At 37.8% G+C, this 22839-nt stretch overlaps 1 protein-coding gene and 1 pseudogene across 8 annotated transcripts; both read right to left on the bottom strand.

The window, feature by feature from the left end:
- Positions 1–488: 488 nt before the first annotated feature.
- On the bottom strand, positions 489–2058 carry LOC139197089 (elongator complex protein 3-like; annotated as a pseudogene).
- Positions 2059–7498: 5440 nt separating this feature from the next.
- Positions 7499–20502, bottom strand: LOC139197084 (disease resistance protein RPM1-like). Of its 8 annotated transcripts, none has more exons than XM_070823690.1 (6): positions 20252–20502; positions 18345–18438; positions 17089–17163; positions 13346–16123; positions 11722–12193; positions 7499–7700 (listed from the first exon to the last, which is right to left on the bottom strand). In XM_070823690.1, exons 4-5 carry the CDS (start codon positions 16090–16092, stop codon positions 12070–12072), a joined length of 2871 nt encoding a protein of 956 aa, XP_070679791.1. In that variant the 5' UTR covers positions 16093–16123; positions 17089–17163; positions 18345–18438; positions 20252–20502; the 3' UTR covers positions 7499–7700; positions 11722–12069. The 8 variants fall into 8 exon arrangements, with proteins under 8 accessions (XP_070679791.1, XP_070679785.1, XP_070679789.1 ...); XM_070823684.1 differs by lacking the exon at positions 7499–7700 and adding an exon at positions 11114–11498; XM_070823688.1 differs by lacking the exon at positions 7499–7700 and adding an exon at positions 11114–11479.
- Positions 20503–22839: the final 2337 nt, after the last annotated feature.

The following is a 22839-nucleotide window of genomic DNA, read 5'->3' as shown; positions in this document are numbered from 1 at the left end:
CCACCCATTTATTTTTATTATTTGGGTGATGTGACACGTAAATTTATACGACAAATACGTACACTAAATTATGTGACACGTAAATTTATGAGCCGAATGTGTACACTAAATGATGTGACACGTAAAAATGAGTGATGTTATATACATTAAATTTATACGACAAATACGTACACTAAATTATGTGACACGTATTACACTATATAAATGATGCAATTCCAAATGCTTAAGCTTTATGAAGCCTCCGGAGAAACACAATCGTTCGCCAACGTATGCATTAATTAGCACAAGCATTCCGAGATTCGGAAATGGATGACATTTACAACAATTTAAAAATGATGATGATATTGACACACTTCTTTTTACCACCCACACACTCCATATTAATTTCTGTCGTTTGATTTTTTTATATATTCAATTTGACAGTTAAAAATTAAGAGGAAGTGAGAAGGATACAAAGGGAAGTGTGGATACCACCACCCTACGTAAAATGGGAAGGCCAAAGTCGAAAGAATGGAATTAAAAAGAGGTGACCAAAATGAGAGAGTAAATAGCGCACACTGTATTGGAATCTCAAAACAAAGAGACTGGTTATGCAGTGCAAACTTACAACCTCTTTAGGATAATGTTACAAAATTGTATGAAAACTAGTTTTCTTCATCTCGTCATATGAGCTGTTTCACCATGTAAGGCCCTTCGAGCTTGTAGCCTAATTTCCTATAGTAATGAAGAGTTCCTACTCCAGAAATAACAGCAATCTTTCTCGATCTATGCTCCCTGCTAGCGATCCGCTCGGCCTCCTCCATCAAAAGGGTACCATAACCCTGTTTGAAACAATTAGGGAACGGAACATGTTATTAGAGAGAATACTCAACAATTATAGTAACATAAAACAGTTGACGTACAAGATACATTACCAGGTGTTGCAGCTTGTCAGAATCCCGCCCATGAACTGGAACAACAGTCCCATAAACATGGAGTTCACGAACAATAGAACACTTTCCCATGAGTTCGGGACAAGTGGTATTCCGGCCACACTTTGTTAATCGCAGCAACCCAACGAGAATATCCTGTTTACGGAAAGAATAAAAACAAAATCATGTTAAGTATCAGTATACCCAACCTGTCACTGGGTAAACACACAAGCCTTAAGATTCAGTGCACAAATTACTACGCAAATCAGAGAAGAAGTTCCGGAAAAATGAGATCCTCAGTTCGTCTATATATGCTGAAGCGAAAATTATATTAGATATTCTACCCAAATTACAATCATCGTCTCTTTTAAGTATTTATCTTCCGCAGCACAACACTCTTGCACATGACAAGTATATAGAATGATCATGCCATGTGAAGAAGCACAATCTCACATATAAAAAAGAAATACCTGAAGAGCATCTTCATGTGAAAGAAATGTTTCCCATCCTTCATTTGCCATATAATCACGATGAACAAGCTCCACTTGGTCTGGCTTAATTTTGTGATGTATGTCCAAGAATCACCAATGTTCAGTGAAGATTTTTTCTTGTAGCCTCAGTTCCATAAAACATGTTCAAACAAGAATGACTACCCACATACCTGAATTCCAGCCTCTCGTGTTCGAACATCACGGCACTTCAAGCCCAAGTCTTCCATCCGAGCCAAAGCTAACTCCCGAAGATTTCCTTTCTCAACCCCAGAAGTAACTAGAGGCATTGGAATGTCTCGCTGAACTCTATAAACACGCGTCCAAGGGGGGACCATGGCTAGGATCCGAGCTACAAAGTCCACAAGTTGCTCAGGTGGGTAATTTCAATACCTGCCCGTTTTCCAAAGATCATAGAGTCCAGTCGGATCACAAGTGTTGGATAAATTTTAAGCCCATCTGCTCTGAACGAGGGGCTCTCAAAGAACTCCCGAAAACTCTCCATGTCCCTCTCAACCCCTACATTTGGAAGATCAGGCATCATGTGTGACACGCCCCGATCCCGATGTCCTAGGGACAAAGGGATGGTCACGTGTTGGCCGACACCCGAAGGGTGACGAAAGCCATTTATTAAGTGAAAATGCTGAAAACAACAGATATATAAGACTTATAAATATAAAAGAATAAAGAATATGCATTTAAGAACGTGTTCAGAGCATACAACTAACTAGAACATCGAAAGAAATAATATAAAATTGAATGAATAAACGAATGGATCATACACCGAGATGACTCGAAGATGCTGATGCTGATGCTGAAGTGCCGGGATTGTATGTCTCGATTCTAACTCCTGAAGGGGGCGCAAAACAAAGGTGAGTGGACCAAGTTGATATATATATAGTAAAACAGTTATCAATGTACTAACCCCCAGGTTTTATGAAAACACATATATAAGGATAAACATAGGTTTTCCGAAACCTAGCATGTCCTGCAATGTCTCAAATCATAACTTGTATATATAATAATCACTAGTGAATTGTCTGATAACCCCCAGGCCCCATGCCGGCTCCCCGTCTCTGAGCAGACAGTCAGAGAAAAATACACTTCAGGCCCCATGCCGGCTCCCCATCCATGTGCTAAATAGCCAGAGGAAACACACTCCAGGCCCTATGCCAACACCAAACCGTCGCCCGGAACGGACCGGAATCTATCCATACGTCCCGTAGCGGAAAGGACCACTAGGTAAGTACAAAACCATTGAACATATATATATTGAAAAGCAACTTCATAGGATAAAGTCATCCATCATCTATACTATAAAGAGGTGTTCGAAACATGTTCTAAATATCATATCGTCATCCATCAGATATTCTATAAGAACACGGGTTATAGGAAAAATAGTAGTAATTCAATCTAGCCTCAGTAAGCATATTATCTCAAAGCATTTCATAAAACATAATCGTGAAATCATGCTTTTCATGTGTGCATTTCTACTATCAAAACATGCATTTTTAGAAGGGGTCCACTCACCGTACACCGTTGGTGCAACGCCATACCAAATAGGAATAACAGAACCGCTGTCATTAAATTCACCTCACACGACGTCTAACTCGTCGTGGTTTGACCGGAAAACGCCTCGAAAGCATTCGGACTCGCCAGAAACTTGCACGCCGGCCAACTCACCGTGCTTTGGCCGGAAATTACTTCGAAAGTGACGGTCTGCATCGGAGCTCGTGTACGGGGCTTCATGGTTCGACTTCCAAGATGCCAAAACTATGGTTAAGTTCGTAGTGACGAGATAAAGACGATGGTGATGTCGAAATTGTGATTTGATGATGATTTAGGATATGGGTTAGGGGTGTGGCACGGTGAAGATGAAGAAGAGAGATAGAGAAAGTGAGGGAAAGTGATCGGAAAGAGAGGGAAGAAAAAGAGAGAAAGAAGAGGGGGTCCGGGTAGAGGGGAACAAAAATCAAAGGGTGGGCCCCTTGGGCTCACCAATTAAGAATTAAAAAACCATTTTTAAATAAAATGGGGGTAGGGTGTTACAATCTACCCCCCTTAAAAGAATTTTGTCCCGAAATTTAAAATTACTTACTAAACTGAAATACTCGAAAATAGGAAAAAGAATATATGTATAAAGAGAAATCAAATCAGAGTGGGTGCACCAAAGAGAATATGCCACACCGTCGCGAGCGGGTTGCAAAATCCTCTATCATGCCTCCAAGCTCTTACTTTCTTCCCCGTCAGTGTAAAAGTAGAAAACATACTTTAATAAGATATACGGTCGAAAACATATATTGACATAATGTCAAAAATAAGTACCCAAAATACTATAGCATCAAAAATTGATATGTACTAACATATAGGTCGAAAACTCGAGCTGAACTTAAAACTAAAAACGGAAAACACTTTCCTTAAAATATTTGAAATGACAAAAACAAATAACTAAAGTAAAGGAAGTTAAAATACTTACACTGAAAACCAAAACTGAAAAATGAGAGTGGGTTTCGCCCAAGAATTCGAAATGTCATATATTCCGAGAATAGATGTCTTTGGGTCGAGCGCCAAGAATATCACTTCCGAATCTGCATCAGCTGCTGTAGACGAATCTTCTTGTCCACTTGCTTAACGAACCCAACACATAAGTTTTCGATACCACAGTCGGCCGCCTGCAATATCAATCACACATTTGTTGTCTCGGTAAGCAAGCAGTAATTTCCTGAGGGTGCACAATTTCACACGTCGTAAAATTCGATCCTCCGAATACAAGCTCGCACAACTCCTCTGTCAACCAGTGTTATCTGTAGAAACTCTCGTACTAGGTTGCAACAGGGCCATACCCACACCAAATAAAACAGAAATTGTCGTCGTACTGATTCCATCTAGCACCAAGCACACCATTTTCCTCAGTTCTTCCAAATGTGACCAACCACTCTAGAATTTTGCCAATAAATAACCCATTTGAAAACTGTACCTTGGGATTCAAGATAAGTGGCTACCATGTTAGTAGTAGACCCAAAAGCTCGAACCAAGCAAGCAGAAAACGATAAGTCATCTTCCTCAACACGCAGTATCTCTTGGGAATTGTTGTAGTGCTCAATCCACCTCTCCATTTTTGCTTAGTTGCAGGTTTCTAGTCAAACAAGATCAATGTTGGTGGAAAGAATGACTCTCATGTAATCAACCTAAACACCCCATGAGAGTACACACCATTCGCAAGAAGTGCAAAGATCTTCCGATTCTTGCCTCGACTACGCTGTGGTGCCATTCCAGAGTGCACCAAACAAATCTGCTAGACGTGATTCAATATCCACATACTCACAAGAATAAGGTTCAGAAGTGAAGCAGTCGAAATATACATTGAGACGAACACATATCGTTGGAAAATAACCGATGTGATGCCTATGAATTCTAGTAAGATAGTGATACAATATGCTGACCTTCTGAACTAAAACCTTCAACCAACTCTTACTAAAAGACCGCTCAACCTCACGCCCACGTGCTCTCGAACCGAAGGATCCTGGTGAGAGGTAGTGGAAAGCTGCGTTGAGGCGAACACATCACATCATCAAAAATGTCTACCAGAGTAAGATATGATGGTTATGAATTGTAGCAAGATAATGAATGGGGACCATTCAATCCAACATAAGGATAGTGATGCAATCTGCTGATCATCTGCACTGCAATCTTCACCAGTTTCTTACCAACATGCTGCTTAAACCTCATACCCACATGGAACTATTTCTAGTAAGTCTGATAAGCTTGTGAAAAGATTATGCTCCCAACATTCCTGTCCAAATCGATAAGAATTGGGCACACCCTTCCGCTGAAACCATCGATCGTGAATTCCTCACTAATTGAGCGAGAAACCATGTTGGAAAGGCTAAAAGAACACTTAAGAATTTAAGGATCAAAACAAGTCCATTAAATATAGAGTACAAGACATCAGGATTTGAACTAGAAACCATGCCGAGAACAAATGTTTTTTTTTTTTTACACCCTTCGTGTAATGTCCCGGCATAATCCAGTTCACATTGAGAAACAAACAAACAAACGAAGGAAAATGAAGATGCAGAAATAGAAGCTACTGTTTATGATTATTTGGCTACTCATCACAATAAGGTCGACTGGTTTCTTAGCCAAAAGGAACATGTCTAATCTCAAGAATAGTCAAGAACTATTAATAAGATTTGACGAGGCCAAAGACATTTCGAAATTCACAATACTTTGTGAGATTTGTTTCAAAGTTCAAAAATTAAACATAGAAAACCTCTGAATCAGCAGAATGACGAAAAAGAAAGATACAAAGCAACCTGTGTATGCATGCAGTGACACAATTGGCTACCTTAAAGTGATGCCTCTGAGCAAATCAAAGCTTAACGAGTCTAGAGAAGTTCAGAGTAAAGCTCGATCTTCATATAATGATGAATATGATAGAGTCTCAAGCCATTATACTGAAAATTACAAGGTTGAACATTTAGGCTGCAAGCAAGGAACTAAGTTCACCTTCATCGAAAAGTACGCAGACGAGGAACTAGGGTTTTACCACTGAGTGCCAGACCCAGGTGAAGTTCAAGAAGTCTGCTACCGAGAAGTTTCCCAGGAAAAGTGTAATCTCTAGGCGAAGTCAACTCTCGAAGAATTGGGTGTAAAACTGACAGTCAAGGGTCAGTGAACTTGACATCGTCATTGGAATAAACAAGAAGTTTATCGATAGAACAATCGCCGAAGATTCATTCTAAAGACTCACACGAATATCCTTAGTGAACGCGAGTCCGAGAACATGGATTTGCTCCCACCAAAAACCACTTACTAACCGTCGACACAACTAGCGTTTACTCGCTTTCGCTAACCCGCATTTCGAAAGTTTCGAGTAATTTCTAAAGAGATATGACTCTGCCCGCCATTCCTAAGGAACGCATGTCGCAGAGTACAACACTGCTTCAGAACTCCAGTTGGTCTTAGTCAATTCGTACTGCCAAGATTTTCCCGTTTCCCAAGATTTCGATGCAAAGCCGACTCCGCCCGCCATTCCTAAGGAACGCATGTTGCAGAGTGGCATCGCCATTTCGAATTTACAACTAGTCTTGACCAAACTTCCTCAAGCTGAGATTTCTAAAACACGTCGCTTCCAAGTAACACCAACCATGCCCGTCATTCCCAGGGAATGTACGTCGTAGAGTATCGATCTGAAGCTGAAAGTCGTCCAACAATTTAAACACGTCACCGATGAGGCACAATCCCGACATGAATTCTTGTATTTCAACCAGAATGCGACAATTCAAACAGAGAAGGGTTTGCACAACTGCGCCGAACGACGTCAAGTCTAGAAGTCCTGACATCCAAATGATATCAAAACTGACACACTACTTTAGTAAGAGAATATCCTAAGTATGCTCTGAACAAACCACGCTCTGATACCAATCTGACACGCCCCGATCCCGATTTCTTAGGGACAAAGGGATGGTCACGTGCTGGCCGACACCCGAAGGGTGACGAAAGCCATTTATTAAGTGCAAATGCTGAAAACAACAGATATATAAGACTTATAAATATAAAAGAATAAAGAATATGCATTTAAGAACGTGTTCAGAGCATACAACTAACTAGAACATCGAAAGAAATAATATAAAATTGAATGAATAAACGAATGGATCATACACCGAGATGACTCGAAGATGCTGATGCTGAAGTGCCGGGATTGTATGCCTCGATTCTAACTCCTGAAGGGGGCGCAAAATAAAGGTGAGTGGACCAAGTTGATATATATATAGTAAAACAGTTATCAACGTACTAACCCCCAGGTTTTATGAAAACACATATATAATGATAAACATAGGTTTTCCGAAACCCAGCATGTCCTGCAATGTCTCAAATCATAACTTGTATATATAATAATCACTAGTGAATTGTCCGATAACCCCCAGGCCCTATGCCGGCTCCCCGTCTCTAAGCAGACAGTCAGAGGAAAATACACTTCAGGCCCCATGCCGGCTGACACGCCCCGACCCTGATATTCACCAAATATCAGGATAGACACGTGCTGGCCGACACCCGAGGGTGACGAAAGCCATTAATTGATGTCAAGAGTAATAATTAGGATAAAATATTCATGAATAACATAAAAATTCAGAGTAATTAACAAAGTTTAAGGAAATGACTAGAGTGCACAGAACATAATTTAATTCGAGATTTACAAAAAGGAAAGATCATTACAAAATATCACACAAGTAGGTGATAGAGTGCTACTGGTAGAGGAATGCCTCGTACGCCGAGTCGTAGCCCTCGTTCCTATGACCTGAATGGGGGCGCAAAACAAAGGTAAGTGGACCAAGTTCATATATATAATAATAATTAAACAGTTATCAAGATACTAACCCCCACGGTTATATAATGAAAACTACTATCATAATAAGTGATGGATTTAATAAAAATCCTAGCATGCCAACAAAATATCTCAAAAGCCATAATGCGGAAAATATCACATAAAATCATCGCGTAAAACCAAAGCATGAATCGTCTCACGGATCGTCTCGAAATCGCGGTGTGCTGCTAGTAAGATCACCGAATAAATATAACTCCCGGCCCAATGCCTGCACCTCAGTCTCTGTGCCCGTAGCCAGAGATAACTCCCTCCCGGCCCAATGCCTGTCACCGTGTCCCTCAGCCTTTCGCTAGGGATTATTTCTCCCGGCCTAAATGCCAACACCAGATCCTCGCCCCAGGCGGCATAGTGTCTACTAGGTACGCACAAAATGTTACGCCTCTCATAAATACCACTTCATAGCATAGGTTACCGAATATCGTCTACGCTATAAAGAGGGTTCAAAATCATGTTCTAGCATCCTATCTTCATCGATCAGATAGTCTACCAGTTCATGATTTTTATAGAAAATACGATATATTAAAATATAGCTCAATATAGGCTAACAGTAAATTCCTCACCAAAACACGAGACGATAATCAATATATTAAATCAACAGGCTTCACATAAATCAAATCATAAATCCGTAAGGCATGCTAATCATTTATGCAATTAAATTATCAAATCATGTAATTTTAGAAGGGGTCCACTCACAAGTATTCCTTAGCAGTAGAGTCGCACGAATAAGGATATAGAAATTCCCCACTAGCAATATTACCTAAGCACAAGAATATAATAATTAAATAAAAAGGATTTTCTAAAAGATTAGGTTAAACTAAATAAAATAGGGAAATTGGGTTTGGGTGGTTTTAATGGGTTTTTAGGAATTTAGGGCTTTAGGCTAAAAAGGGTGAAGGATGGAACAATAATTGAGGTTTGGGCTTTAGCCCAAACACATAATAAAACACACACACACACCAGCACGGGCCCAAGGCCCTTAGGCCTTACTAACAGAAAACAGGGCTTTAAGCCCTTAATTTAAAACCGGCCCAAGGCCAAACCAAAACTAGGGCCCGAGCTCTTTGGGTTTTAAAACTAACTAACTAAAAATAAAAACTGAATGGGTTAGGGTTTTGGGCTTAAATCCACACGGGCCTAAGGCCTTTTGGTGCTGGGCTAAAATAAAACGGGCTTGGGGCCCGAGGGAAATGGGAGAGGCCGGACGGCCTGGTACCGAGGAAGAAGAAGGCCGGAGCTGCTACAGCTCCGGTCACTTGAAAACGGGGGCTTCAAGCTCCGATCTAGGTACGAACATGAAGAACAAAGAGAGAGGAAGAGATTTCTACCTTCCAAACACCGTAACTCGGTCGGAGGTGATCGGAAAATCCCTCGGAGTGCACAGGTTCACCGGAAAAATGGGTGTGCTCACCCACGACGGTTCCAACGCAAAAACCTACGTAAAAAGAAGAGATTCAAGCTCCTAAATCACAACCAAACAACAATCTAGGTACGAGAGTGAGAGATTTAAGGCCTACCCTTACTGAGAAAGAAAGAACTCGCCGGAGCTTTGCTCCGTGCCGTTTACCGTGCAGGGCAGGGGTCCCTGCTTCGTAGGGAGTCTCTCCTGGTGGTGCTAGGGTCCTCGCAAGTCCAAGGGAAGAGAGAGATACGAGAGGTTGCGAGGGAGAGGGAGAAAGAGCTTCGGGAGAGTTGAGAGGGAGAGAGAAGAAGAAGGTCACGGGGGTGAGGACATGGAAAGGGAAAAGAGAGAGAGTTTGATGATTGACACGTGGCAGCTTAGGGTAAAACAGTAAATAGTACAATTATTTGGGGGTGGTTGTAACACCGGCTCCCCGTCCTTGTGCTAAATAGCCAGAGGAAACACACTCCAGGCCCTATGCCAACACCAAACCGTCGCCCGGGACGGACCAGAATCTATCCCTACGTCCCGTAGCGGAAAGGACCACTAGGTAAGTACAAAACCATTGAACATATATATATTGAAAAGCAACTTCATAGTATAAAGTCATTCATCATTTATACTATAAAGAGGTGTTCGAAACATGTTCTAAATATCATATCGTCATCCATCAGATATTCTATAAGAACACGGGTTATAGGAAAAATAATAGTAATTCAATCTAGCCTCAATAAGCATATTATCTCAAAGCATTTCATAAAACATAATCGTGAAATCATGCTTTTCATGTGTGCATTTCTACTATCAAAACATGCATTTTTAGAAGGGGTCCACTCACCGTACACCGTTGGTGCAACGTCATACCAAATAGGAATAACAGAACCGCTGTCATTAAATTCACCTCACATGACGTCTAACTCGCCATGGTTTGACCGGAAAACGCCTCGAAAGCCGTCGGACTCGCCGGAAACTTGCACGCCAGCCAACTCACCGTGCTTTGGCCGGAAATTACTTCGAAAGTGACGGTCTGCGTCGAAGCTCGTGTACGGGGCTTCATGGTTCGACTTCCAAGATGCCAAAATTATGGTTGAGTTCGTAGTGACGAGATAAAGACGATGGTGATGTCGAAATTGTGATTTGATGATGATTTAGGATATGGGTTAGGGGTGTGGCACGGTGAAGGAGAAGAAGAGAGATAGAGAAAGTGAGGGAAAGTGACCGGAAAGAGAGGGAAGAAAAAGAGAGAAAGAAGAGGGGGTCCGAGTAGAGGGGAACAAAAATCAAAGGGTGGGCCCCTTGGGCTCACCAATTAAGAATTAAAAAACCATTTTTAAATAAAATGGGGGTGGGGTGTTACAATGTTTGCAACCACCTAGAGCGAATGCATAAAATTATTAGTGTGAACAAAAGTAATCAACATGAACGACTAGAATACACAGCAAAAATGCATATTGTAAACAGTCCTAAGGCTTTTAATATTGCAATTCATAAAGGTTACAGCCATACAAACACATGCTTCTTCTTGAACTTAGACAAAGTGAATGGTAACACCAAAACCAACTAGATTTTGATAAAATATTCTCGCTGAATTATGGGAGAGCACAATAATTTGAAAAATATGTCCAGGCTCATCAATTGTTTTGATAAAAGATTAATCTCCAGTCACTGTAGATATAAAAGGTCCAAAATCCATTCTTTTCCCACGGTGACGGTAAGTGAGTTTTATGATAAGGTACTAGGCTGACCTTAAAACCAGCATCCTTTGCCAAGCAAAAACAATCAGACACTGCAGCTACCGAATGACCTCTATTGGTGTACAACCTCGTATTTCAATGGTCATTCCAATACATTTACCGTCATAAAACTCACTTACCATAAACTAAAAACTCACTTTTCAATAGTTTTTAGTTTATGAGAAATTAACGGCTTCGAAAATAAACTAAAAACTCACATTTCAATGGTCATTCCAATACATTTAGTAGCATCATGCTCAGAGCAGGCAACTGCCTCTTCAACATTGGCAGAAGTGTGTCCCGATAACACATCGTGCAGATTTCTAATAAACTAATCACGGTAATCAGTGGGTAACTACATGAAAGCACCGCCCATTAAGATGAACTCGGCCTGAAAACACAAATTCAGTACCAGTTATAAGGCGACAACTATGCATATTACTCTATCATGGAAATCTGCAAACTCCGAAGATAAATTCTTTAAGCTCTAAACATAGAACAGGCCAAACTTTGTCTTCACTGTGACCCAATCTCTTCAGCTGGTCTATCCTGCTTCTAGCCTGGACATATGGGTTGTATCTAAGCACACAAAACCAAAAGATTATCTACCAAATTAACTTCACTAATCCAATTTTAAACACCAATTCCTTCAAATAATCTCTTCATTACAAAGCTCTCAATTTCATGGTGAAAAATCAATCAAGCCAAAAACTTTAAACTTCGAAATCAATCATGAATAACATAAAACTTGAATTCCCTCAGTGTTCGATAGAATGCGTCAATGAACTAGAGAAAGCCATACCTTGCCCGAATTGCGCGCATGCTAGTAGGCTCGTATCCAGTGTAAGACTGAGTGCTGCACTCGAAGTCCGAATCGGGACCGCCGGGGCTGGACACGCAAATATTTCCGGTGGTGGCGATGTGGGGGCACCGATGAGGCTTCGACATCCCGGCCAAGACGGCGATGCCCGAAGCGGTTCGGACCGGCTTGGCCCGGAGCTTGGGGAGAAGAGCCTCACGGTCCGACTCCGGCAGAGCTGCAATCAATTCGACCAGCTTCGGTGCACGTGAGAGGCCGTACTTGCGGCACGCGGTGGTCTTGAGCGAGTTTAGGTCGACGTTTTGGCCCTTCCGGGGTCGACCATGGAGCTCACGATTTCGGCAATCGCTCGGACTCGGATACTGGCAGCATCGCAGTCGCTATGGGAGAGCAGAGGGTGGGGAGGAAAAGAGATCTCAAAATTTTAAAAGCAGCTCTTTTAATTTTGTTTAAACTGAAAAAAAAAAAATTAAAAAAGCTTTTAATCCAGCTGTAAGAAACTGCACACATGTGAAAATTTGAATAGAAATATCATCGACTGACATGGTAATACTGTACCATTTAATAATTTATCAAGTAAAACTATAGTGAGCTAAAACATCCAAAACAAAATTTACCTCTTTAAAACAATATATTATTGAAAACTTGATAAAAGAAAAAACAATAAATATTGAAAATGACAAATGGCTCATAATCATTGGCTGATTTAGAATTAGTCTCATCAGTGACAAATTCAGTTTCAAACCAATATTATTACATCAAAATACACACAAGCAAACAATAATATAAGTTCCTGTCACACAACTAGAATGTTGGGCATTATTCTCATCAGTGATAGATTCAGTTCTAAGCCAATATTATTACATCAAAACACACACAAGCAATCAATAACATAAGTTTCGGTTACACAAATAGAATCTTGGGCATTATTCAATTTCACAAAGGGCAAATAAGAAACCAAAGATTGATCAATGTTTGCAACTTCACACAACACACAAACAACGGACGGATTCTTCCTTGCAGGGCGAATGACTCAACACGTATATAGTTAGCTCTGTTACTATCACGAAAGTCAAGATTCACCGAAAAATCAACTAGCACAAAGGAGAACTCACTGCAGTCTCACAAGTGCTTCTAAGGCTTGATTCTACAAAAAGGATATTACAAAACAAAAGAAACACAGTTACCAAATAAAATCTCAATGCATGCATATTTTATGTCTTTGCCAGACTTCTGTATAAGATTGGGCATGCAAATTCTAAGGGAAAATGATTTTTACACTCCGATGCACTACTTCCTCTTTTTCGTAGCTTAACAATTGAATAAACGAACAAAAACAAGAGGAGCGCATAAGAAAAAAAATAGGAGTATGAAAATCATCAACCTTTTAACTTTCTAACGTAATAGTTCAAACGATTACGATGTGGATTTTTTTTTTTACAAAAATGCTATTTTTACCACATTTTTCATACCACATTTGTACCACCTCTCTAATAGACATGAGACCCACATATGCCGATAGGCCCTACCTCTATAAAAGAGGTGGTACACATGTGATAAGTCTAGCATTAATCAAATTTTTATGCAAGGATAAAAGTGTGTGTACCTTCTACGAGAGTCAATACCAGAAAAGCTTTCATGACACCAGATATTTTCTCTCTCATAATACAGGTGGATTTCAGGAATATGTTGTACCTTTGGATGATCCATGCCTCCTCTTACGGACTCTATAAGTTGCATTGGAACAGAATACAGAGTCAAGCGTTCTACGTTAGCAAGGAACTCAATGCCCTGTGGCAATGTCTTTAACCCCATGCAATCACCAATGTCTAAGACCTGGAGATTTGGCATCGTCCCTTTCTTTATAGCTATACGATCCAATAAGGGCATCTGTCTCAATGCCAAATGCTTGAGCTTTATGAAGCCTCTGGAGAAACACAATTTTTCGCCAACATATGTATTCACTAGGCTAAGATATTCAAGATTCGGCAATGCTTGAATGTGAGGTAGCACATCTTCTTCAAGTCTAGACCAACGTAGAGCCATACGTATCACGTTATGGAGTGAACCAAACCAAAGAGGTACCTTTTCTAGTTTTCCGGCCAAATAAACCTTTTGAAGGTCTGGAGGAGGCGAACGTAGTGCATTAACTCGAAGAAACTCCTCTTCATCACTAGCCATTAAAAACAAAGAGTGAAGGAGCTCTAACTTTTGAAGGGAGTCACATAGGTCCATCTCGTCACTTGCTTTCACATTTGTAATACCAAGGCTTGTAAGTTCGGTCATATTCCTGATGACTTTAATAATCTTTCCTTCTGATTCAACAGATTGCAAAACTTGCAGTTTCTGTAGTGTACTTAGATCGGATGCTGCTTTTGTCCCATTGATATATATAAAACCATAATGATCAGTGTGACGATACATGATTAGATGGCGTAGGTTTACTAACTTGGAGATTGCTTTTGGAAGTGCCTTTATCTTACTGTCACTGATGTTCAAGGTTAGAAGGTTGCGAAGCCGTCCGATGGATTCTGGAAGCTCCTCAATTAAAGTTCCCTTCAAATTTAAATATCTTAAGTTGAACAAGTACACTAGTTCATCTGGAAATCTTTCAATTGGAGCATTCTCCAAATATAGAACTCTCAACAACTTGAATCCAGAAGGCAATTTCTTTAACATAAATATGCCAGCGCCAAAGACAAAAAAGCAGCGAAGCTTTGACATACCTGGGCAAGAATTAATTTCTCTTTCAGTTGTTTGAATTGACAGTCGGCGGATCTCACCGTTATCTACTATTTCTCTGCCAACATACGTAGCACCAAACTTTTCCTTTTTTGATGTCGACAAAGCAAGCTCACGCACTAGATCATGCATCTTACATCCCCTTAGTCCTCCAGCTTCATTCTTTTCAACTTGTAGCATGCTACGAAAAATAAGTTCCACAAGATAGCCCTCTGCAACTTCTTCTGGTGTGACCCCGTCAGTTGATTCAACAAACCCTTCAGCTATCCACAACCTGATCAACCTGTATCTTTTGATGAGATAATCTTCTGGGAAAAGGGCACAATATAAGAAACAGGGCTTCAAATGGTTGGGCAAATTGTTGAAACTAAGCAACAAGATGCTGCTCATTGGTTTTAGCATAGGATTGTTAGTCAAGTGCCAATTTAAGCTGTTGTATACACTTCTCCATTCCGATGATGACCTCTTGGAAGACATTAGACCACCTAAAGTTACCACTGCCAGAGGTAGGCCTTCACACTTTTCCACAAGTTTCCGTGCTAATAATTCAAGCTCTGGTGGACAAGATTTATTATCGTAAGTTGAGAATGCTTTCTTGCTAAAGAGCTCCCAAGCTTCATTGTATTCCAAGGGTTCAATTTCAAAAGGACGACTTTCAACTTCAAAAGAATAGAAGGCTATGTCCTTCTTTCGAGTTGTAAGCATAATTCGACTTCCATGATGTCTATTAAGAAGTGGTATCCTTATTTCTTGCCAAAGTTTAATATCCCACACATCATCCAATACAACGAGGTACCTTTTAGACTTCAAGTATGTTGACAACATCTCTAACAATTCTTCATACCTCATGGAATTCAAATGTTCAGGCACCTCTTCCTTTCTTCCTTCGTGGAACTTCTTGATCATTTTTTTGAATAAGTCTTCAATCACATAAGTTTGAGAAACATTGATCCATGCATAACAGTCAAAATGTCGCTTTACGTTTTCGTTGTTGAAAGTATTGGCAGCAAGAGTTGTCTTGCCTGATCCTCCCATCCCGACCACAGACACAACCATTTCATTTTCCTCTCCATTCATCAACAATCCCATTAACGTTTGCTTCTTGTCTTCAATCCCGATTAGTTCGTCTTCCATAATATAAAGAGAAGACTCGGCTTTGTTCTTCACCCATCTGGGAACACTATCCGAACTTGTTCCTTCTATTGTAGAGACACCATATCTCTCATTCCTCTCTGAAATGGCCTTGATCTTCTTCTTGATTTTCTGTAATTTTTTGGCTATTCGATGCCTATACCAAAGATTCTTTGGAAAGTAAATGGTTCTGTGGAGCAATTTTGCAAATGGAGTCGCACTTTGCTTGTCATATATGTAATACAGGAACTCATCAATGACAATTTCCGCATCGCAGGTCAAATCTCTGACGCTTGTAACCCACGTTTTCACTCCTTCTGCTTGTGGTTCCTTGCCTTCAGCATCTCTTAAGAAACATTTCATGCTTATGAGCTCCAGCTTAAGATCATCAACTTCATCACGGACTGCAGCTATGGAAGATGCTTCGTTCTCAAGAATGGCTGCAATTTTCCCAATCAATAGTGATGCAGCTGACTCCATTTTGGCCTTCGATACTTGGTATGCAATCTGTCTGCAGAATAGACAAGTTTCAGTACAACAGAAAAAGAAAAAAAGAATGCAATGGATAAATTTTTGTATTTTACAAACTGTGCGCTTAGTTTTCAAAACGATACCTCAAGCCAAAAGAAATCAATGGATAAATATTTGTATTTTACAAACTATGTGCTTAGTTTTCAAAACGATACCACAAGCCAAAAGAAATCAAGATCCAAATAAGGTATTGTCTAGTACTAAAGAAATTTAAATTTATGTTCTCAACTTTCATTCAGTTTAACAAACAAGGGGCCAAACTCAGTCGAAAAGTCCGAAAACTACTTTCTCGAGTCTTTTTTCCAAGAACACAGAATTAAAGAATTTGGTTCAATAACAAAAATCTATGACTGAAAATTTTCGAACTCATTCAATCTAATTCTTCCACCAAACATCCTGGTTTTTTGTCAGGGTTAAGGACAACAATGAGTTCCAATTCCTTGTGGGTTGCAGTTGACAAGTTCCACAAAATTGTTGTTAAGTGAAAGTACACACATCGAAAAGAAGAACCGAATATTTTGGGTACAGCAGATTGAACTCTACACATATTGAACTCTACACAAAGGACTGACAATTTTGTCTACCTAAACCTACCTAAACGCCCGCCTAAACTGCCTAAGTCGCAACTCTCACTTATACAGAAAATAGATAATTTTCATTAAATTTTTTTGAATAAATTGTAATAGACTTATTAAATACTTGGATGAACACTCATTATGACACATCCCAACCCAAAATGTCCACCTGGACAACTGAATTGAGCTGTGTTGGCCGACTCCTGGAAGGTGACGAAGCCATAAAACGATGGTGATGTGGAAAGTGCAGACTAATTTAAACCTAAAGTAACTAATTCTAGAGTGCGCATGTGGGTGTAGTTAAACCCTTTTCACACAAGTGATGACAGAGCATAGGTAAATTATAGTAAAATATAAAGAACATTTATACCGAAGGGAGAAATCCTCCTATATGTCAGCTCTTGCCAGCAATCATTGTCGTCATAAAAGCTCTGCAACTTTAATCCTGGAGGGAAGAAAAATAAGGGTGAGTGGGCTTACAAAATAAAGTTTGGAAAACCTTTTCGAAAATGTGTAAATCCTCGCTGTAAAACAAGTATATTGTTTCCCAAAAATAATAATACGTCGTACTACTATATAGTGTCCGGCATATATTGTAAGTCGAAGAATACAGTATGTATACAACAGTCATCCCAAAGCATAAGCCACTGCTCATTAATCACAAGTCCATTTCAGAGATATTTTGAACATGCTGGGTATAGATTTTACGTTCTAGTACTACATCACGTGAAGCTGGTACTAAGCGCATCAAATACGAGTCCAAACATTTGACCTACGGACATGCTACTAAGCGCATCACATACAAGTCCAAACATTTGACCTAGGGACATGCTAGCACGTAACTCTGAATCCAAAGCGAACGTAAATGGTGCATATAACAATAAGCAAGTAAGATGCAAGGATGTCATACGATAGGTTTATGCTTACAAATAATATTTTATGGTTGTTCTCTATGTTTCAATATGTTCTAATATTTTATAATATATGTCCTTTATTTTGCAATTTATGTACATAATATTATGTATTTTTTGAAGTATAGGTAGAAGTTTATATATATATACATATATATATATATATATATATTATACAATAAATTTAGGCAATTATTATTGGCACTCCAAAAACCTAATTGTATACTCTTCATAAGAATTTTGTTTTCTTTCTAAATATAGAATGTTTGGAGTGTATAATTAGATTTTTAGAGTGCCAATAATAATTCTCTAAATTTAATTAAAAAAAAAAAAAACCTAGGCCCTCCGCCTAGGCTAACCCTTGCTCACTGCCCGACTTGCGCCTAGTGCGATTCGTTATTGAGTCACTTGTTAAGAACCTTATTAGAAATCGTTTGCCAGATCTAGATATTAAGTATATTAAATTCTTGCATGACCCGTTAATTGGACATGAAACGATACGACCCGTTAATGAATCGAGTCATTATCGGATCACTTGTTAAGAATTCATTAAGATAACGAGTTTGATACGACACGACCTGTTAAAATAATGGATATGACACGAAAACGAAAACATGACATTTGCTTGCTATTTAAATAAAACACCAAATAATAATGCTTAGACCTACAACCAAATTCATCTTCATGGTGTACAAATCAACAACTTAGAACTTACCCTTTTTTTCATTCAAGCAATATTGTTGAAGAAGAAATCGAATTTGAATCTTGTGTGTTGAAGGCTGAATGCTCTGAACCTTCGTTAATGAACTCTGAAATATCAAATATGAGAAGAAGACGAAGATTACAAATTTATGAAAATTGAAAAATTATTGAAAGTAAGTATTAGGAGATAATTTAATATTATGAGTCATAACTCCAGTAAGAATTTTTACTGTATTTGTTTGCGAAATATAGGTAATGATTCTCAACAGATTCTTCTATTAAAAATCATTTGTTTAAAAAAATAATTTGATTGTACATATTCTTGTGGGATAATAAAAATGAAAACTCTTTGCGAAAAAACGAGATTTATAAAAAAGAATTGGTTAGCAGAGTAAAAAGAGGAGGGGTGGGGGAGGGTGGGAACTAGGTTTATGTAATCTAATCGCTATAGCCTATAACACAACTCTTGTCCATGCTTCGTGATACAAAGACCGGTACTTTTGGACAAAACTAATACATCAAATTATTCACGGAGGGGTAATGTGGCGAGACAAAATTTGTAGATTCAATTTTGTAAATTAAATGACATGAAAGTTGATGATTGAATTATTACTTAAATCTTGATAAACATGCTCATCCTATTGGTGACACATCATTATTTTATATTTTGTCTACAAATTTAGGAGGGCGTATTCAATTAAGAATTTGAGAAACTTTAATTCTTTTAATGAATCTATGAGTATTCAATCAGGATTTTAAGTGATTTTCTAAAATTTAACGTATATTCAATCAGAATGTTAATATAGTTTATTAAAATCCTTAGAAATCCGAGTATATTCAATTAGGAATTCAAAGAAGTTTATAACATTCTATGTGTATTCAATTAAAATTTTATTTTAAAGAATTTTAAAAAGTTGAGAAATATGAGAAAATTGAGAAATTTCGTTATGCATTTTAAATTCGCAAATCTCTCATCTTCTCCTAAAATTTAAAAAAAAATTGAATCAAAATTTTTCATGAAATCTCTAAAAATCAATTAAACTTTCTAAACTCCCTAGAGTTACCTTTACGAAGACATTTCGACAAAGACCAAGACTTTTGGACAAAAGTAATAGTTTGATGCACATGGCAATTTGCAAAACCTTGAAACTCGAGATAGGAAACCGCGTAAAGATGCATTAACAAGGTGAGAACCGAGATCTTATTAAAGTTTATAGGAAATAATTTTGTTGACGTTCACTACTTTATTATTGTTACATAATTTAAATTTCAAAATATGTAATAAACACCGTTACATTAGTTTAAATTTTAAATTCAAAATATGTGTAGTAAATATCATCGTTACATTAATTTAAATTTTAATATATAAGTAGAATAGACAAAATTTAAAATCTTTCAATGATAGTAAGTAGAGTGATGAACAATGCTACCATTTCATGATGGTAAGCAAAAATACACCAAGTTAAGTAAGGAAGTGTCGGGCTCAAGATTCAAATCAGTAGAAAAATAACCTCTCCTGGTGCACGAATAAAAATAAAATAACTCATATTGTACATCACAAGGTTTCAACAAAACACTCAAACGCAAAAGTTTATTGACACTTCCAGCGAAAATCAACTACTTTTCAAATCTCTGATTCAACACATGTCACGGGTGAGCTACTAGCTCACTCAGTAGGAAAGATTTTCACAAGGCCTCTTTTCTTAATAATAGTATAATAGTATAGATTATCTAAAATTTGAGTATGTATATTTTCAATTAAAAATAAAGAAAAAACAAGGAGGCTCGCGGGTCTCCTCGCCGGAAAAATGGGACATGTTTCCCAAATTGTTTCTGCACTCCAACCTCGCCAAAACATGCAAGGAGTCAATCTTCATCAAAATGACAAGGGAAAATCAATCCAGTGGTCCAGACCCTTACCTCGGTCGGTGAAAAATGGCGAATGAGGGTGGTGTTCCTGCTGCGTTTCTGTGCAGCGTGCACATAGAGAGGGTCGAAGGAGAGTGTGTGACAGAGATGAGAGCCAAAGGTTTGGTGGTCCGGTGGGGTGACCGCTCTCTGGTGCTCGGCTTCTCTGTGATACACAGAAGGGAGAGATGGCGAGAGTTGAAAGAGAGAGAGAGAAAAGAGAGAGGAGTGAGAATGAGAGAGTTTGAATGTTTGAGTGTTTTTAGAGAATTGACTCAATTGAGTGTGAAGAGTCAAACAAACTACGCGGGGAAGAGGAGTAGTCACGTGGGTGCGTCCTACCGACCAGATTTAAAAAAAAAAAAAAAACTATATATATATATATTAAATAACTGCTGGTGTACGGTTAAGAGTAGGAGATTAAATTTTTAAATTAAAATTATAAATTAAATGACATAAAAATTGTTGATTTGATTATTACTTAAGAATTCATTAATATGCTTATTTTTTATTGGTAACACATCATTTAGTTTAACTGAACATCACATAACACGACCTGTTAACTGCTGGTGTATGATAATATATCGTTTTTCAGATCTAGATATTAGCTAGGTATATTAATTCTTGCATGACCCGTTAACTGGACATGAAATAACACGACTCGTTAACGAATCGAGTCGTTATTCGGGTCATCCATTAAGAATTCTTTATATTAAGAATTCGTTATATTGAAACTTTTTTTTTTTAAGTCAATGTTTGTAGAGGTATAATGTGGGAAATTTGTCAAACAAAAATGGTTGTCAAAAAGTATTTTTCTTAAATAAACCCAAATTCATTGAAAGTTGGGTGATAAAAGGGAATACAGTGGGCAGTAGCCTTTAAAAAGTAAGACCATCTCCAACCCTGACCTATAACCTAAATTTTCCCCTTTTTTTCCCTCCAAATCCACTCCAACCCAAAACCTAAACCAAACCTAAAACCTAAAACTTAAAATGAAGGCAAATATAGGTCACAAATTTAGCCCACAAAAGTTGCTGGGACCCACGGATGAGAGTGAAAAGTGGGTCTTGTCCTGTAGTCAACGACTACTTTTCTTCATCGGGTGGTGGTGGTAATTGGACCGTTGGTTAATCCAACGGTCCACATTCAATTTTTTTTTTGTTTTATATTTATATATTTATTGAACCCAACGGTTTAAATCGAATATAATCAAATCTAACGGTAAAAAAAAGATCTAACGGTCCAAATTTAAATCTAATGGCTAGAATAATCTTAAAATTTATGTGGTTTATTAATTGTCTTTTTTTTTTTTTAAGTTTATGTGGTTTATCATGATTTTCATGTATTGATTTAGTGATTTTTCAAAATTTATCGGAATTTAAATATTTTTAGGTTAAAATGTTCATAAAATTAATTTAGGATAGTCTACATAATTTTTTTTAAAAAAAAAGTTAATTTAAAAAAAAATAGCCTTAATTCATTTTTTGATAATCTGGGGCTCAAATTTTAGGCCAAAAGGGTTGGAGTAGAAAAGCTGTTTCTGGGCTAAAATCTAAATTTTCTGGGCTAAATATTTTTAGGTTTTAGGTCAGGGTTGGAGATGGTCTAAGTGTGGAAGACAATGAATTATAAACAGTTTGATCCCGGACCATATGAATAGAAGCCATTAATAATAAAATTAAGAAAAGGTAAAGTATATGATAGTATGATACATTAGAAGATGTGAGTAGCGCAAGCAATTAAATTAAAGAAATGAAAAATAATAATAGACTTAAATATCAAAATGATTCACGTGTTATAATCATATAGCTAACTTAGTCTCTGTGTTTTTGATTTGGCTAATTTAGTACTTGTGTTTGTCTTTGTTAGCCAATTAACAACATTTCATTCAATCTCTTTTAAAAAATCATAAGAAAAATTAAATGAAAAATAATTATCCTTTCCTTTTATAGAAAAATGCAAATCAATGAGAAATAATACCTATAAGAAATAAAACTTTCAATCTGAAAAATTGTTAAAGTTGTGACATAGAAAAGAGAGAATGTAATGTTAGGGAAGAGGTCGGAGAGTTGGAAGTAGGATAATTTTTCTTTTAGTTTTTAATTTTATTCCATTTAAATGTTTTAAATCAAATAAATTATAATTTTATAAATAAGTTTATAATAATTTATAATTTTTTTCATAAATTAAATGGAAATGTCCTTAATTGACTAACGGAGATAAATACAAGAACTAAATTGACCAAATTGAAAACATATGGACTAAATTGACCCAATGACTAAAATACATGAACCATTTTAACATTTAAGCCATAATAATATTAATTAAAGGTGCCAAACCATTGTCACTTTGATTTCTACTAGTTAAAAGAATCTAGGTAGCCATCTAAGGTTCAAATGTTGCACTCCAAATTAGCAGCTTAATTAATCTTTATCTTCAACTGACTTGCATTAATGTTTTGGAGGAGAAAAAAGGATATTGTCACCAGTTGAAATAGACGCATTATCGTAAGAAAACTTATACATTAGAAGACTCGCTATGGCTTTCGTGCTCATGCCTTTTACTATTCTTCTATTACTATTAGGAAATAGTATATACAT

The sequence above is a fragment of the Malus domestica genome, chromosome 06, assembly GCF_042453785.1.
Source record: "Malus domestica chromosome 06, GDT2T_hap1".
In the NCBI taxonomy this organism is placed as follows: domain Eukaryota; kingdom Viridiplantae; phylum Streptophyta; class Magnoliopsida; order Rosales; family Rosaceae; genus Malus; species Malus domestica.
Note: the sequence above shows the minus strand (reverse complement) of the source record. Positions and strands in the feature narration are given on the sequence as shown.

What these genes read in the sequence shown, in the direction of transcription:
- LOC139197084 (XM_070823690.1), bottom strand. Translation starts at nt 16,092, where the DNA reads ATGGAGTCAGCTGCATCACTATTGATTGGGAAAATTGCAGCCATTCTT. An exon ending in GGTATTGACTCTCGTAGAAG is followed by an intron (nt 12,194 to 13,345) that starts GTACACACACTT and finishes TTTTTTTTTCAG; the next exon opens with TTTAAACAAAATTAAAAGAG.